The 13,883-nt window shown below is 45.8% G+C and overlaps 1 protein-coding gene across 1 annotated transcript in view; it reads right to left on the bottom strand.

Annotated features, from left to right (window-relative positions):
• Nucleotides 1-13,883, bottom strand: part of LOC126330717 (agrin-like) — a 195,961-nt gene that overhangs the window by 51,820 nt on the left and 130,258 nt on the right. Inside the window, exons 13-14 of the mRNA XM_049996390.1 lie at nucleotides 6,754-6,981; nucleotides 2,123-2,316 (exon numbers count right to left, since the gene is read on the bottom strand). Coding sequence (XP_049852347.1) covers nucleotides 2,123-2,316; nucleotides 6,754-6,981 — 422 coding nt within the window. The remainder of the gene's footprint in view (nucleotides 1-2,122; nucleotides 2,317-6,753; nucleotides 6,982-13,883) is intronic.

Below are 13,883 nucleotides of genomic sequence, written 5' to 3'. Positions count from 1 at the left end.
GCAAGCTTCTTCATCTCCCAGTACATACTGCAACCTACATCCATCTGAATCTGCTTAGTGTATTCATCTCTTGGTCTCCGTATACGATTTTTACCCTCCATGCTGCCCTCCAATGCTAAATTTGTGATCCCTTGATGTCTCAGAACATGTCCTACCAACCGATCACTTCTTCTTGTCAAGTTGTGCCACAAACTTCTCTTCTCCCCAATCCGATTCAATACTTCCTCATTAGTTATGTGATCTACCCATTTAATCTTGAGCTTCTTCTGTAGCACCACATTTCGAAAGCTTCTATTCTCTTCTTGTCTAAACTATTTATCGTCCATGATTCACTTCCATACATGGCTACACTCCATACAAATACTTTCAGAAATGACTTCCTGACACTTAAATCTATACTCGATGTTAACAAATTTCTCTTCTTCAGAAACGCTTTCCTTGCCATTGCCAGTCTACATTTTATATCCTCTCTACTTCGACCATCATCAGTTATTTTGCTCCCCAAATAGCAAAACTCCTTTACTACTTTAAGTGTCTCACTTCCTAATCTAATTCCCTCAGCATCACCCGACTTAATTCGACTACATTCCATTATCCTCGTTTTGCTTTTGTAGATGTTCATCTTATATAGTCCTCTCAAGACACTGTCCATTCCATTCAACTGCTCTTCCAAGTGCTTTGCTGTCTCTGACAGCAATGTCATCGGCGAACCTCAAAGTTTTTATTTCTTCTCCATGGACTTTAATACCTACTCCGAATTTTTCTTTTGTTTCCTTCACTGCTTGCTCAATATACAGATTGAATAACATCGGGGATAGACTACAGCCCTGTTTCTCTCCCTTCCCAACCACTGCTTCCCTTTCATGTCGCTCGACTCTTATAACTGCCATCTTGTTTCTGTACAAATTGTAAATAGCCTTTCGCTCCCTGTATTTTACCCATGCCACCTTCAGAATTTGAAAGAGTGTATTCCAGTCAACATTGTCAAAAGCTTTCTCTAAGTCTACAAATGCTAGAAACGTAGGTTTGCCCTTCCTTAATCTAGCTTCTAAGATAAGTCGTAGGGTCAGTATTGCCTCACGTGTTCCAACATTTCTACGGAATCCAAACTGATCTTCCCCGAGGTCGACTTCTACCAGTTTTTCCATTCGTCTCTAAAGAATTCGCGTATTATTTTGCAGCTGTGACTTATTAAACTGATAGTTCGGTAATTTTCCCTTGTGTCAACACCTGCTTTCTTTGGAATTTAGGCTCATCGAATTACTTCGCGCCTACGGATAAGCAACCCACTGTACAGATTTCCAAAGCAGGAGGATGTGTTTGCTTTAATATTTCTGTTTGCAGTGTCTGTGTTCCTCGGTGTACTATGCAATGTCTTTCAGAGATGCAAGCACGCCAGGAAGACATTGCATAGTACGTTCAAAAGGTAGCATTGGCTGTTGTTGGCTTAATTATATATGAGGTGACTATTCCTTCAGACAAGTGACGCCCACTCCAGGCTCGAACATTTAGGGGGATCGGCCAAATGCCGTGAGTAATGAAGATAATGGGGCAAGGGGCGCGACATTAATAGCGTGTGGATAAATTGAAAATTTGGATCTGATGAGAGGCGTGCTAGGTTAGTGTGTGTAGTTGCAAAGACTACTGTGTCCAGATCGCGTTGTGGTCAGTGCAACTGCTAAGTTCGACAAGGGTTCGAGTTTCTGCCTAGTATGTAGGAAACCTGGGTTCGAATCTTTGTGTGGCACAAAGTTTCAACTTACCAAAAAAATGGCTCTGAGCACTATGGGACTTAACATCTATGGTCATCAGTCCCCTAGAACTTAGAACTACTTAAGCCTAACTAACCTAAGGACAGCACAGAATACCAAAGTCATCACAGGGCAGAGAAAATCCCTGACCCCGCCGGGAATCGAACCCGGGAACCCGGGCGCGGGAAGTGAGAACGCTACCGCACGACCACGAGCTGCGGACTTTCAGCTTACCATGTTAATTTAAATTTAATTCCCAGTTCAATTCTTTTGTGTCTTAATTCACAGTGGTTGTACATGACATACATATACACGAGATGCACCCAAAGACTGACACTTTGTGAACAGCGACTTGGACTGGGTCGGCTGACCTGTGGTGAGGTTGCGGAGGCAGCCTGGCGGCCGCAGACAGCGCGGGTCCCCCGCGGGGCAGGGCGGGCAGCGCCGCACCGCTACGGCGGCCCCGCGCGCCGCCGCCCCAGACAGCGCCAGCCGCAGGCCGCCCACGCGCAGCGCGCGCACGCAGCCCACCAGGCCCGAGGAGGCGCCCGCGTTGCCGTACACCCTGCAGCAGCACAAGCGAGCTCTGTTCTGCGCTCACCAGGCGCTAGGCGGCACTAATTATACGGCAGCGACAACGATACACACGCTCATTAGCACTGCCCACTCACACACACTGCGCACACTAGCGAAGAATACGCCTCTACAATAAGTAAAATAAATTACTCAAACTTTAGAAGAAAATACAGTATACAAACAGAAACAAACATTGGCAGTGTGGCTAACAGGAGCTTCGCACAAAAGGATACGAAGAAATACGAACAACACACAGAAACACTGAGCATTGGTGCATAGGCGTCCCCAAGAATCTCATCTTGAGCTACAGACTTTTTAGTCATTGCAGAATTCTCATACATTTTGTGACGTAATAGGATGAAGTTCAAAATGGTTCAAATGGCTCTGAGCACTATGGGACTTACCTTCTGAGGTCATCAGTCTCCTAGAGCTTAGAACTACTTAAACCTAACTAACCTAAGGACATCCATGCCCGAGGCAGGATTCGAACCTGCGACCGTAGCAGACGCACGGTTCCGGACTGCGCGCCTAGAACCGCGAGACCACCGCGGTCGGCTAGGATGAAGTAATCTGCGTTGAGTCGTGAGTCATAACAATTGAAAAACCTTGGCTTCGCGACTTGGCACAGATTTTATATTACAATAAAAAAGAGCAATGAATTAAAATCCAGCAAGTGGCTTAGTAGCATCAAATATTCAATAATCGACTAATAACCCGCTCAGTCAAGGCTAAAGGCAGGAAACATTATGTAGTGTGCAACAAAATTACGGGATCACTTCTTCGAAACCCCGAAACAGTCTCCGATTGCGACACATAAGTTTGAAATTTGGCTAAAAGGTGTCTACAACCCTGTGGCTCCATAAACTTTCATGGCGTAATAACTAGTTGTGTCCATCTCGGGTCTCCAGTCGGAACATATAATCTGGAAGAAATATTTCGGCGGTCCACCTGGCCGCCATCTTCAGGTGTTTAGGCCACCGACTAACTCACTGCAACGCCATGGCGACTCCTTTATACACGAACCGTGAGTCCACCGCGCGTGCGAGAACATAACTGCCCTCTAGTGCACGGCACAACAACGCACCGGCAGTCAAAGCTCACAGAAACGATAAATCGATATCAAATACTGTTGACAGCTTTTGGTGACCGAAACAAGGACCGTTCGTTCTTAATGTCAAACACAACAGGGTTCCAACTCTTACTTAAGGGATACTCCTTATCTCTGTTTACAATATTGTCAGATAGCCGGATTTTAGTGGCTTCTTTCACTACACAGTCCCAGAACCATGAAGCAGGGACAGCAATTGGAATCCAGCTATCTGACAATATTGTAAACAGAGATAAGGGGTATCCTTTAAGTAAGAACTGGAACCCAGTTCTGTTTGACATTAAGAAACGACAGTTCTTGTTTCGGTCACCAAAAGCTGTCAGTAGTGTCTCATGTAGATTTATCGTTTCCGCAAGCTTTCACCGCCGGTGCCCTGCTGTGCCTTGCACAACAGGACAGCTATGTTCTCGCACGCGCGGTGTACCTACGATCTGTGCACAAAGGAGCTGCCGCGGAGTGTTTGACATCCGTTCCGGCGAGATAGTGCGACGGCCTACTCACCTGAAGATGGCGGCCAGGTGGACCACCGAAATACTGTGTCCAGATGACGATATGTTCCGGCTGGAGACTCGACATGGTTACAATGACTACAACCCTCCTCTGAATGGTGCTAAAGCGTGACGCCCTGCGACGTCACCCCACGAGCTCATCAACGCTTCGAATAGGAAGGTGATGACACATGCGAAAGAAAAGGCCACAGCTGACAAGTTCATGTGAAGAGTAGGGTGGGTTAATGTTCTCACAATGGCAAAACATACCACCAAAATTATTCCCAACGCCAAAGTGGATGTGCCACAAGATGAAAAGGTCGTCACACCCCCTATAATCCACATTTCACCCCTTCTTTTGACGTCTCTTCTGCAGAGTTCAGAAACGCGACCCCCGTTCAAATGATGCTTGTGGAGTGTTGTTTGTGGAGAGCCTTACTGGTTTCGTTACGGGCCGCCGAGGAAGACATTTCAGGCACAGTGGCGTAAGCGCGTGGCGTAGAGGCAGTCAATGAAACCATCCTTCCCCTTGGGGCGCTGATCCCCACACAATTCGCAGTGGACAACGACAAATCGCAGTGCGACGAGCAAGAGGGAGACATTCTTTGCCTTATTGGACACTACTGACAACCCCTGCACGATTCATCTCTTCTCTAAAGACATCGTGGACCAGTAACTCCACTGAACGTGAGCGCACCCCTTTGGAGTCCCTTGCAATCGTAATTTTTGCTCTACTGTACACGGGTACACGTTGGAACCACTAGGGACCGTTCAAAACCATTCGACTAAGTTTTAACATCATCCGAAGCAGCAAAAGGTGTTTACGCTTTTTCAGTGCTTTTGTTTCAGGCTCTCTTGTAGCATGGTCACGGAGGGATGTGAATTGACAGCAAAAAGGCAAAGGGTCCTTCTAATCCTTCCCCCTCCTCCTCCAGTTCAGCAACTCTCTGACATCCACCTGCCGTTCTTTAGTACTTCAGAACGGTACCTATACGGAGGCAAACTGTGATAAAGTCCTACTCGCCTGTAGACAGGCAAGCCATTCGACAGACCTCCGATTTCGGATGGCCTGCTAGCAGGCACAAGGACAATACCGTATCCTGCTTGCAGGCGCCCAGCAGTCTCGTCACGGGTTCTGTATGTACAGGTACATTTCTCAGGTTATCAACAAAGGTGGATGGGTTGCATCGAGCATGGAAATGTACCTGTCGACGTCGCACCCCTCTGTGATGACGCCACAGGAGGGCGCAAAGCGCAGTGGTTGAGTTTGTCGAATTGTTTTGAACTGTCTGCAGTGATTGTACCTTTTAGAACAGAGCAAACATTTTCCTCGCTATCACATTGAATGGAGTTCCTGGCCTACGATACGCATAGTGAAGAGTTGAATCGTCCGGGAATGTCAGAAGTGACAAAGATTGTCAAGAACATCACCCTGTTACTCATTGTACTGCGAACTGTCGTCTTCGACCGCCAGTTGGGTAGAAATCAACACCCCAAGGAAAGGAGCGGTTTTATTGACACCCTTAACGCCATCCTCTAAGGGCTTTTACTGTCGAATTTGAGGGGCGGTACGTCTCAAACTTTTTCCCCGGCCACTCATAAGAAAACCACGTAATTCATGAAAGGGTGCATTGTCATGCTGACACAAACAATCGTCGTCTTCGAACTGTTCCTGCACTTTAAGCAGTACATAATGTGTTGATATCCTTCCACATTTAGTGTTTTCTTAAGGGCAATGAAGGGACCTCATCCTAACCACGAAAATCATACCCATACCGTAATATGACGTTCTCTGTACTTTGGTACTGGCACTAGACATGACGGCAGTTAACATTCTCGAGCCATTCGCCCAAGTCAAACCCTTCCGTCGCTGTTGAACAGCGTATAGCGTGATCATCACTCCAAATCACTCATTTGCAGTCATCCACTGTCCAGTGGCGTCGGTCCTTGCGCCACCTCAAGCGTCACTTAGCACTGACAACATAAATTTGTATTTGTGTGGATCCACAGCCTCCAGATGCTTAATAAACTTAAACATGCTCCTTAGTAGACTACAATGAGATTATTAAATATAGTGCGATTGGCTAATTTCGACCAAGCGTTACTGTCAAGCACATACGTAGCATGAAACAACACGAAATGCAGATGTTACAAATGTGCTTGACAATGGAGCTTAGTCGAAATTAGCCAATCGCACGATTAAATAAACATCGCATTCTAGTCTACTACGAACCATGTTTACGTTTATTAAGACTACAGAAATATGTTCCTAGTGAGGAGTTGCTCGACCTTTGTACCCCCTTCTTTTTAACTCTCTGCGCACAGCCCTTGTAATAGTTGGACTGCTGGTGGCACTGTGAAAGTCATAGTGATTTCTCCCGCGGGTTTCACTCAATTATTTTACACACATCTTCCGTAATGCTAGATGTCTGTCAGAACATGAAGTCTGTCTGGTCTTGGTAAAACTGTGGCTGTTGCCTCACGTTTCCACTGTACAGTCACGTCACAGTTGACTTGGGGGTATTTAGCAGGAATGTCACAGTTGGATTTGTTACGCAGGTGACGTCGAATGAGCAGTCCACGATCGAAGTCACTGAGCTCTCCTGCCCGATCCACGCTGCTGTTACTGCTTCTCTCCTGACAGCACAACACTCCCCGTCCCCTTTTATTCTGAGGTGTTCGCCTCTTGTGACATCCAGTGGTCAATCCCGCATTACATAACTGGTGTCCGGACACTTTTGTCAGGCAGTGTACACCTGTAAGTGCTGTCATAAGCTGTGTCACTGAGTCGATATTCTACTGGAACCCACTGGTAAGGTGCGCCGTGTACCTGGAGTAGTTGGAGGGCACGAAGCCGAGGTAGGCGGGCTGGCGCAGGTCCAGGAACTGGTGCGTGCCGTGAGACTGGCCGGCCGCCTCGGGCCCGGCGTCGACGCGCAGCGCGGCGTCGCGGTGGTAGCGGCGCGCCACGGCGCGGTGCCACTCGCCGTCCGACACGCGCTCGCCGCTCTCCAACACCAGCGGGCCGTTGCCCACGTTCAGCCGGAACTGCACGCGCCTGCAACACGGCGCAGGCACACACTCTCTCACTCACTCTCACCCTCGCACTCGCGCAGAAGCGCCAAGGGAACTGCTATAGGCATGCGTATTCAAATACAGATATATGCAAACAGGCAACGCCTATGCAACACAACAAGTTACTGCTGCTACAATGGCAGGTTATCAAGATTTAGGTGAGTTCGAACGTTGTGTTATAGTCGGCGTACGAGCGATGGGTCACAGCACCACCGAGGTAGCGATGAAGTGGGGATTTTCCAGTATGACCAGTTCGTGAGTGCACCGTGAATATCAGGAATCCGGCAAAATATCAAATCTCCGACATAGCTGCGGCCGGATAAAGATCCTGCAAGAATGGGATCAACGACGACTGAAGAGAATCGTTCAATGCTGGGCCATCATCAAATGTCAGCGTGCGAATCATTCAACGAAACATCATCGATATGGGCTTTCGGAGCCAAAATCCCATTCATACAACCATGATGACAGCACGACACAAAGCTTTACGCCTCGCTGGGCCCCTCGAAACATGTTACCTGTTCGGACGAGTCTCATTTCAAAGTGTTTCGAGCGAATGGAGATGTACGGGTATGGAAAGAACCACATGAATCCACGGACCCTGCATGTCAGCAGGTGGAGGCTGTATAACGCTGTAAGCTTGTACAGTTGGAGTGATATCGGTCGCCTGATACGTCCAGATACGACTCTGACAGTTGACACGTACGTAAGCATCCTCTCTTATCACCTGCATCCATTCATGTCCATTATGCATTCCGACGGACTTGGACAATTCCAGCAGGACAATGCGACACACCACACGTCCAGAATTGCTACAGAGTGTCTCCAGAAACACTCTTCAGAATTTAAACACTTCCGCTGGCCACCAAACTTCGCAGACGTGTACATTATTGAGTATATCTGGGTAGCCTTGCAATGTGCTGTTCAGAAGAGATCTCCACCCTCGTGCTCTTACGGTTTTACGGACAGCCCTGAAGGATTCGTGTTGTCAATTCCCTCCGGCACTAGTTCAGACATTACTCGAGTTCATTCAACGTCGTGTTGCGGAACTTGGGACCCTACACGATATTAGGCAGGAGTACCAGTTTCTTTGGCTCTTCAGTTTATTACGGCTTCTGTTCCTCTTCGCTAAGTTTTGTTTCTTTATTTCTTCTGTTCTTAATACAGAGGACATCTTTATTCATTTAATGTAGAAGGGGTGACCAATAATTTTCCGTCTGCGTGCGTTGCTACAACACACATGCTATGCAGTGCGACTGCGATGATGGTATGCAGTGTGATCCAGAAATAACTGTACACGCTTGGTGGGTTGGTCAATCAAGTGAATGGCGTCTGTTTCGAGGTCAGTCTTTTTACCCACAGAAGGTACAGCATCTGACACCTGTAAACTACCCTTGATGTCAGAATTTCTGTCAGTGGTTACTCGAGCGCCATGTTGCTGATACGCTGTCCGGTCGTCGGGTACTGTTTGCGGATGAAAGCCTCTTTACCCGAGCGTGTATTGTGAACGCCCATAACGTGAATGTGTGTGCGTATGAGAATCCCCACGTAACTACGGTAAGAGTATAGCAACATCCTTTTGAAGTGAACATTTTGTGTGGTGTGGTGGACAATGTTACTCGGACTATATGTTACTCCGCAGCGCCTGACTGACAAAGTGCATCGACAGTTTTTGGTGGTTTGCTTCATGCTGCCGCGCTCGCTACACGAACCAACGTATAGTCTATGCATGGCGGTGCCCCTGCACATTTTGGTCGGGAGGCAAGAGAGTATTTCAGTGGTGCTTACCCCGATTACTGGATGGCGCCTGCAGGACCAGCTGTTTGGTCCGCGAGATCTCTGGATCTTGTCCCCCTGGACTTTCACCTTTGGGGCCGTCTCAAGGAGCTCGTGTGGGTGTTTCAATTGAGAATGTAACACAACTACAGCAGCCGAAATGAAAATAGCCGTGCAACTCTGCAGAGTGATTTGAACGGAGTCTGTACCATTCCGGCAACGGTAAGACGTCGAGCACGTCACTGTCTTCTTCTACATGGACATCATTTTGAACACGTTCTGGGGTAAATTTGAAGTCCTAGATTTGTTGAATTGTGCGCCCCTACGTGTCGTTGTTTTCTGAGAAGAATTAATTTCGTGTTGATTGTGTTGCCCTTGTGATCCCTACTCTACGTCAATTTCTGACATAAAGCAATGTCAGATAAACCTTTATTCAGCATTTCACCCTTATTTTGATGTACACATTACACCCACGAAATGTGTGAGGTTACTTTTGAATCATCCTGCATAAGTATTGACATTTAGGCAAGGGATTATTGTGGCATTTGTGCCTTTCCGATGTGCGTGTGGTAAATAAGAAAACATAAACTATGTTGCCGTTAGTACCAAAGGCGTTCAAACAGGACCAAGGTGCTGCTGCTCTTTACTTGGCTGCCGAAGGACAATCACTAGTAGACATTCATGAGCGAGTGACTTATTTGTATGGGGCAGCTTGTCTATATGAAACTACCGTTGTGGAATGGTGTGCCAAGTTCTGTGCTGGTCGTGGTTCGACACTGGATGCCAGTCGATAACGCACGTCCCCATATCGCAAATCTCGTAACGTAAAAGTTACGCCAACCACGGTGGGAGAATGACAAGCACTCTCCCCTTAGTCCTGGCCTCTCTGCATGCACTTATCACGCCTTCGGTCCCTTAAAAAAGACCCTGAAGCGTCTACGATTTCTGTCGGTCGCGGATGTGCAGCAGGCTTTTACGGACTTTTTCTCGCAGCAGGACACGGTATCCTCAACCTGGTGCAACGGTGGGATGATTGCCCCAACGCTCAAGGCAGCTTTGTACGATTAGTATACCGATTCTGGACTGTACGGTCTTCGAATGGAAACTATTTGATCGCCCATCATATTCTAAGAGTCTACCAATCTGTGAATCTCACACTTATTCACCCTTTTTTCTGTTTTTTTTTTTTTTTTTAATTCTCAGAGAGCCTCTCAACATAGAAGTTAGAAATTACTTCGACATACTGCGTACTCACTTGACATTCTTTTAAGTAGTGCGTATTTGCTTGAGCTTCACCTTTATCCTATAGATAGAAATCGGTGAACTTGGAGCCAGCGCCTGCCAAACTTAGCGATCGAACAATATTTTGTGCAGTTATAGCAATTACTGAATTATCTTAATCGTCTCCTTTGATTTCATATATCTAAACAATTGTCACTGAATAAAATGATTTCAACTCCGATAAAAGAAACATCTAATCGTTTGTTACCCCTTATTTTCGCAGCTTCTCGGTGTGAAACGCTGAGCAGGAAGTTTTCACTTCTGTTTTGGCTGACCTGGTGAAATGGGCGGAACTTATCTACATTGGCACTCATCTTCGCTTCACAGCAGCATGTGTGCGGGACAGAGATATCTTCCTTCATCCCCTTGCTACCCACCGCTAGAGCTAGCTGCACGGATAGAAATTCTTTTCATTAGTTGAAGAATTTAATGTTTTACCATTTTCCTTTATAGATCTACATCTGTAACTATTCTCCGCAAGCTGCCTTATGGTATATGGAGGAGGTATTCTGATCCATTATCTGCCCTCACCTACCCTCTTTTTTCGTTTGCGAATGGCCCAGAATGATTGTCAGTAAACATCCATATTATCTTTAATTTATCTGTGATCATTTCACTAGACGTATGTTGACCAACTCTTGCCGGAAAGTACTCTTTCGTAATAGCAAACCTCACGCTATGTACAACGCCGCTCTTGTACAGTCTACCACTGGAGGTTATTGAACACGTCTGCGCCTAAATCATCCCATGGCGAAACACGCCGCTTTTCGTTGGATCTTCTCTATTTCTTCTCTTAATCCGGCCTGGCAAGGTCGGTTACTCTTAGGTATTCTAAGATGGTTACTGTTTCTAATGACTTGTTGGCTTACTGTACACTAACAGTTTTATCCGCAATATGTTACATTTACTTACTTTCATAGTCAACTGCCTGTCGCTGCAAAAATCATCTATCCTTACTGTTTACAATATACCGTAACTGGTGTACCCCATGAGACGTCAGACGCATTTTCTCTGGCGTTTCGGCAGGTATTTGCAACTTCGTTTTTGCAATGTCTAGCTGGACTCACTCCAAACGTGGGCTGATCATCACATCTTCACTTAAAAGTTCCGGGCTTTACCTCCGAGGATGTCTCCCGCAGTCAGAGACGAAACGTCAGGAGGGAGTTTTATACTTCGACCACGGCCTATGAGCCCGGAAGTTTTAAGTGAAGACAATACCGGCCGTGAAAGCTTACATTGTATGATCATCACTTCTTTAGCGCAACGTCCAGTGTCGACGGAAAACGCTGGTTTGTTTCCCCTTTACAAATCTTACGTGCCTATTCAACAGTGCGCTCACAAAGTAGTATGATATTCGTTTGATCGATATGTACCAGAAGGGACAGTAAAGCAAGAATAATAAGCAATATTCCAGCAGAGACGACACCACTCATGCCCGCGCTGACTGCTGCTGCCATACAGCAGCGCTGCTCAATCGCTGCTGGAGTATTATTAGTCATTCATCGTGTTTTACTGTCCCTCCTATTACATGTCGATCAAACGAATATCATATTAGACTAATTTGTGAGTGTTATGTCGAATACGTACGTAAGATGCCGATTTAGAAATCATTTTGTTTGTAATGGGAAACAAATCGGCGTTTTCCGTTGCCGCTAGACGTCACATGAAAAACGTGATGAACAGTATTTCTTTGGGGTAACTCCAGCTAGACAATGCAAAAACTAAGTTGCAGACATCTGCAGAAACACCAAAGAAAATACGCCTGACGATTGTTAGGAAGGACACCCTTTATATATTGCAAACAGTAACGGTCCCATCTGACTTCCTTGGAATATTTCTAAAATTACCTTTACATCCGTCGATTTTGTTCCGTTAACAGCCTCATGGTGAGCTCTCTCTGCAAGTAAGTCTTTAATGCAATCAAAAACCTGGACGAATAGTCGATAATTTCGTAATTTTTTCTCTACACGGCAGTGCGGGACGGTGTCAACTACCTTCCAGAAGTTCAGGAACATGGCATCCATCTGAGCCCCGTTGTCTACGATGCTCTGAATTATGGTCACTAAGAGGGTGAGTAGATGATCTGGTCCGCTTACTGACTTTACATAACGCCAAAACTAATTGAAAGCTTCTCTTACTGGTCTGCTGACGGTCATTTTCGTTTCGTTTTTGTTTTGTTTGTCAATTAGGCTTTTACTTATCTTAAATATGTGATGAGGCTGTCTTTGTATTCCTAGTAACTTTTTAACACTGTTATTGACCATGGTTGGTCTTTGCTATTCCTTAAAACCTTTCTCAGAACATATTTTTCTGAGGTGTACTAAATAATACCTTTGAATTTTATCCAGTTGCGCTATATACTCTTTTCCTTAGAACTGAATGTTCTGCAATTTGTATCTTACCATTCTCATCAAGCAAAAATATTTTTCTACCTTTTTCAAAATTCCTTGTAACACCAATGGTCATGGACGCTACCACAGGCTTATGATCACTGGGTTGTTTGTTGCTAAAATACGAGGGAATTTGCAGTAACCCTATTGGACATTATCGGATTATTTACTACAATAAGTACGCCTTCACCATAGTCGTCTAATCTATACATACATGTGACGTATATTCCAATCGCAATTAGGACTTCGCTACTATTCACTTCCGGTTGAAACCAATTTTCGGTTCGTAATAATATCTGTGAGTAATTATCTTTAATAATGTATCTTTTACTATAGATAATTACGCACAGATATCAGAGAGCGTTCGTCCTCGCAGATCGGAAATAGAAAAGACTAATATAACATTTGTAAACTGCAAGAGTACCCGTGGTATTATCTGTGCGTAATTATCTGTAATAAAAGATTCATTAGTATCTTGTAGTTTACAAATGTTATATTAGTCTTTTCTATTTCCGATCTGCGAGGACGAACGCTCTCTGATACTAATGTCGCTGATGTATCTTCGGCCTCGGCAGGTAGTTCATCACCAATCCCAACCTGAACCACTAATCTAAAACAATACCATGTGCTACTTCCTTTACGAAGTGCACGCCTGACCTATTTAGGAGGGGAGAGGGCGGGGCTACAGTTCTACGTTCTTTAGCGGAGGTCGAGAAATTCGCAGCCTATATCGTCGCAGACTCGCCTGAGCCTCTGCTTTAGACCTTCCGCTCGGCTTTAAACCAGACGATTGCTGTAGGCTCTGATTACGATGCAACATACAGTGATTCAGATTGGAATTCAATGGACATGAGATGAGGCGCAACCCTGAAGTTAAGATATTTCTCCAAGAAGATATATGTAACTACAGCAAAACAATACGATGTGCATGGAATATTATGCTATTGGATTTTTTTAACTTGCGCCCCGCGTCCAATGGTGGCTGCCTTCACAAACTCAGCCAATTACCGAAAATAACCGAGGACAGCCTCAGAACACAAACGTAAAAAAATGGCTCTAAGCACTATGGAACTTAACATCTGAGGTCATCAGTCCCCTAGAACTTAAAACTACTTAAACCTGATGAACGTAAGGACGTCACACACATCCATGCCCGAGACAGGATTCGAACCTGCAACTGTAGCGGTCGCGCGGTTCCAGACTGATGCGTCTAGAAGCGCTCGGCCACAACGGCAGGCTTGGATTGTTTTAACTAGCGTAAGATATCCTGAGATGGACAGAATGACCTGCCTTACTGCCGTCGCAGTTATAAGGATGTCGGCACCAGAACGATCCAAGAGGCTCGTAGAAGTCCGCTCCCTGCCAGTTGTGAGAATGTGCGAGGAAATAACAACCGAATAAATGCTGCCACTTAGTCCGTACGAAATCAGTTTGGTGA

The sequence above is a fragment of the Schistocerca gregaria genome, chromosome 2 (genome assembly GCF_023897955.1).
Source record: "Schistocerca gregaria isolate iqSchGreg1 chromosome 2, iqSchGreg1.2, whole genome shotgun sequence".
NCBI lineage: Eukaryota > Metazoa > Arthropoda > Insecta > Orthoptera > Acrididae > Schistocerca > Schistocerca gregaria.
The sequence above is the reverse complement of the archived record's forward strand: the minus strand, read 5'-3'. Positions and strand labels throughout refer to the sequence as shown.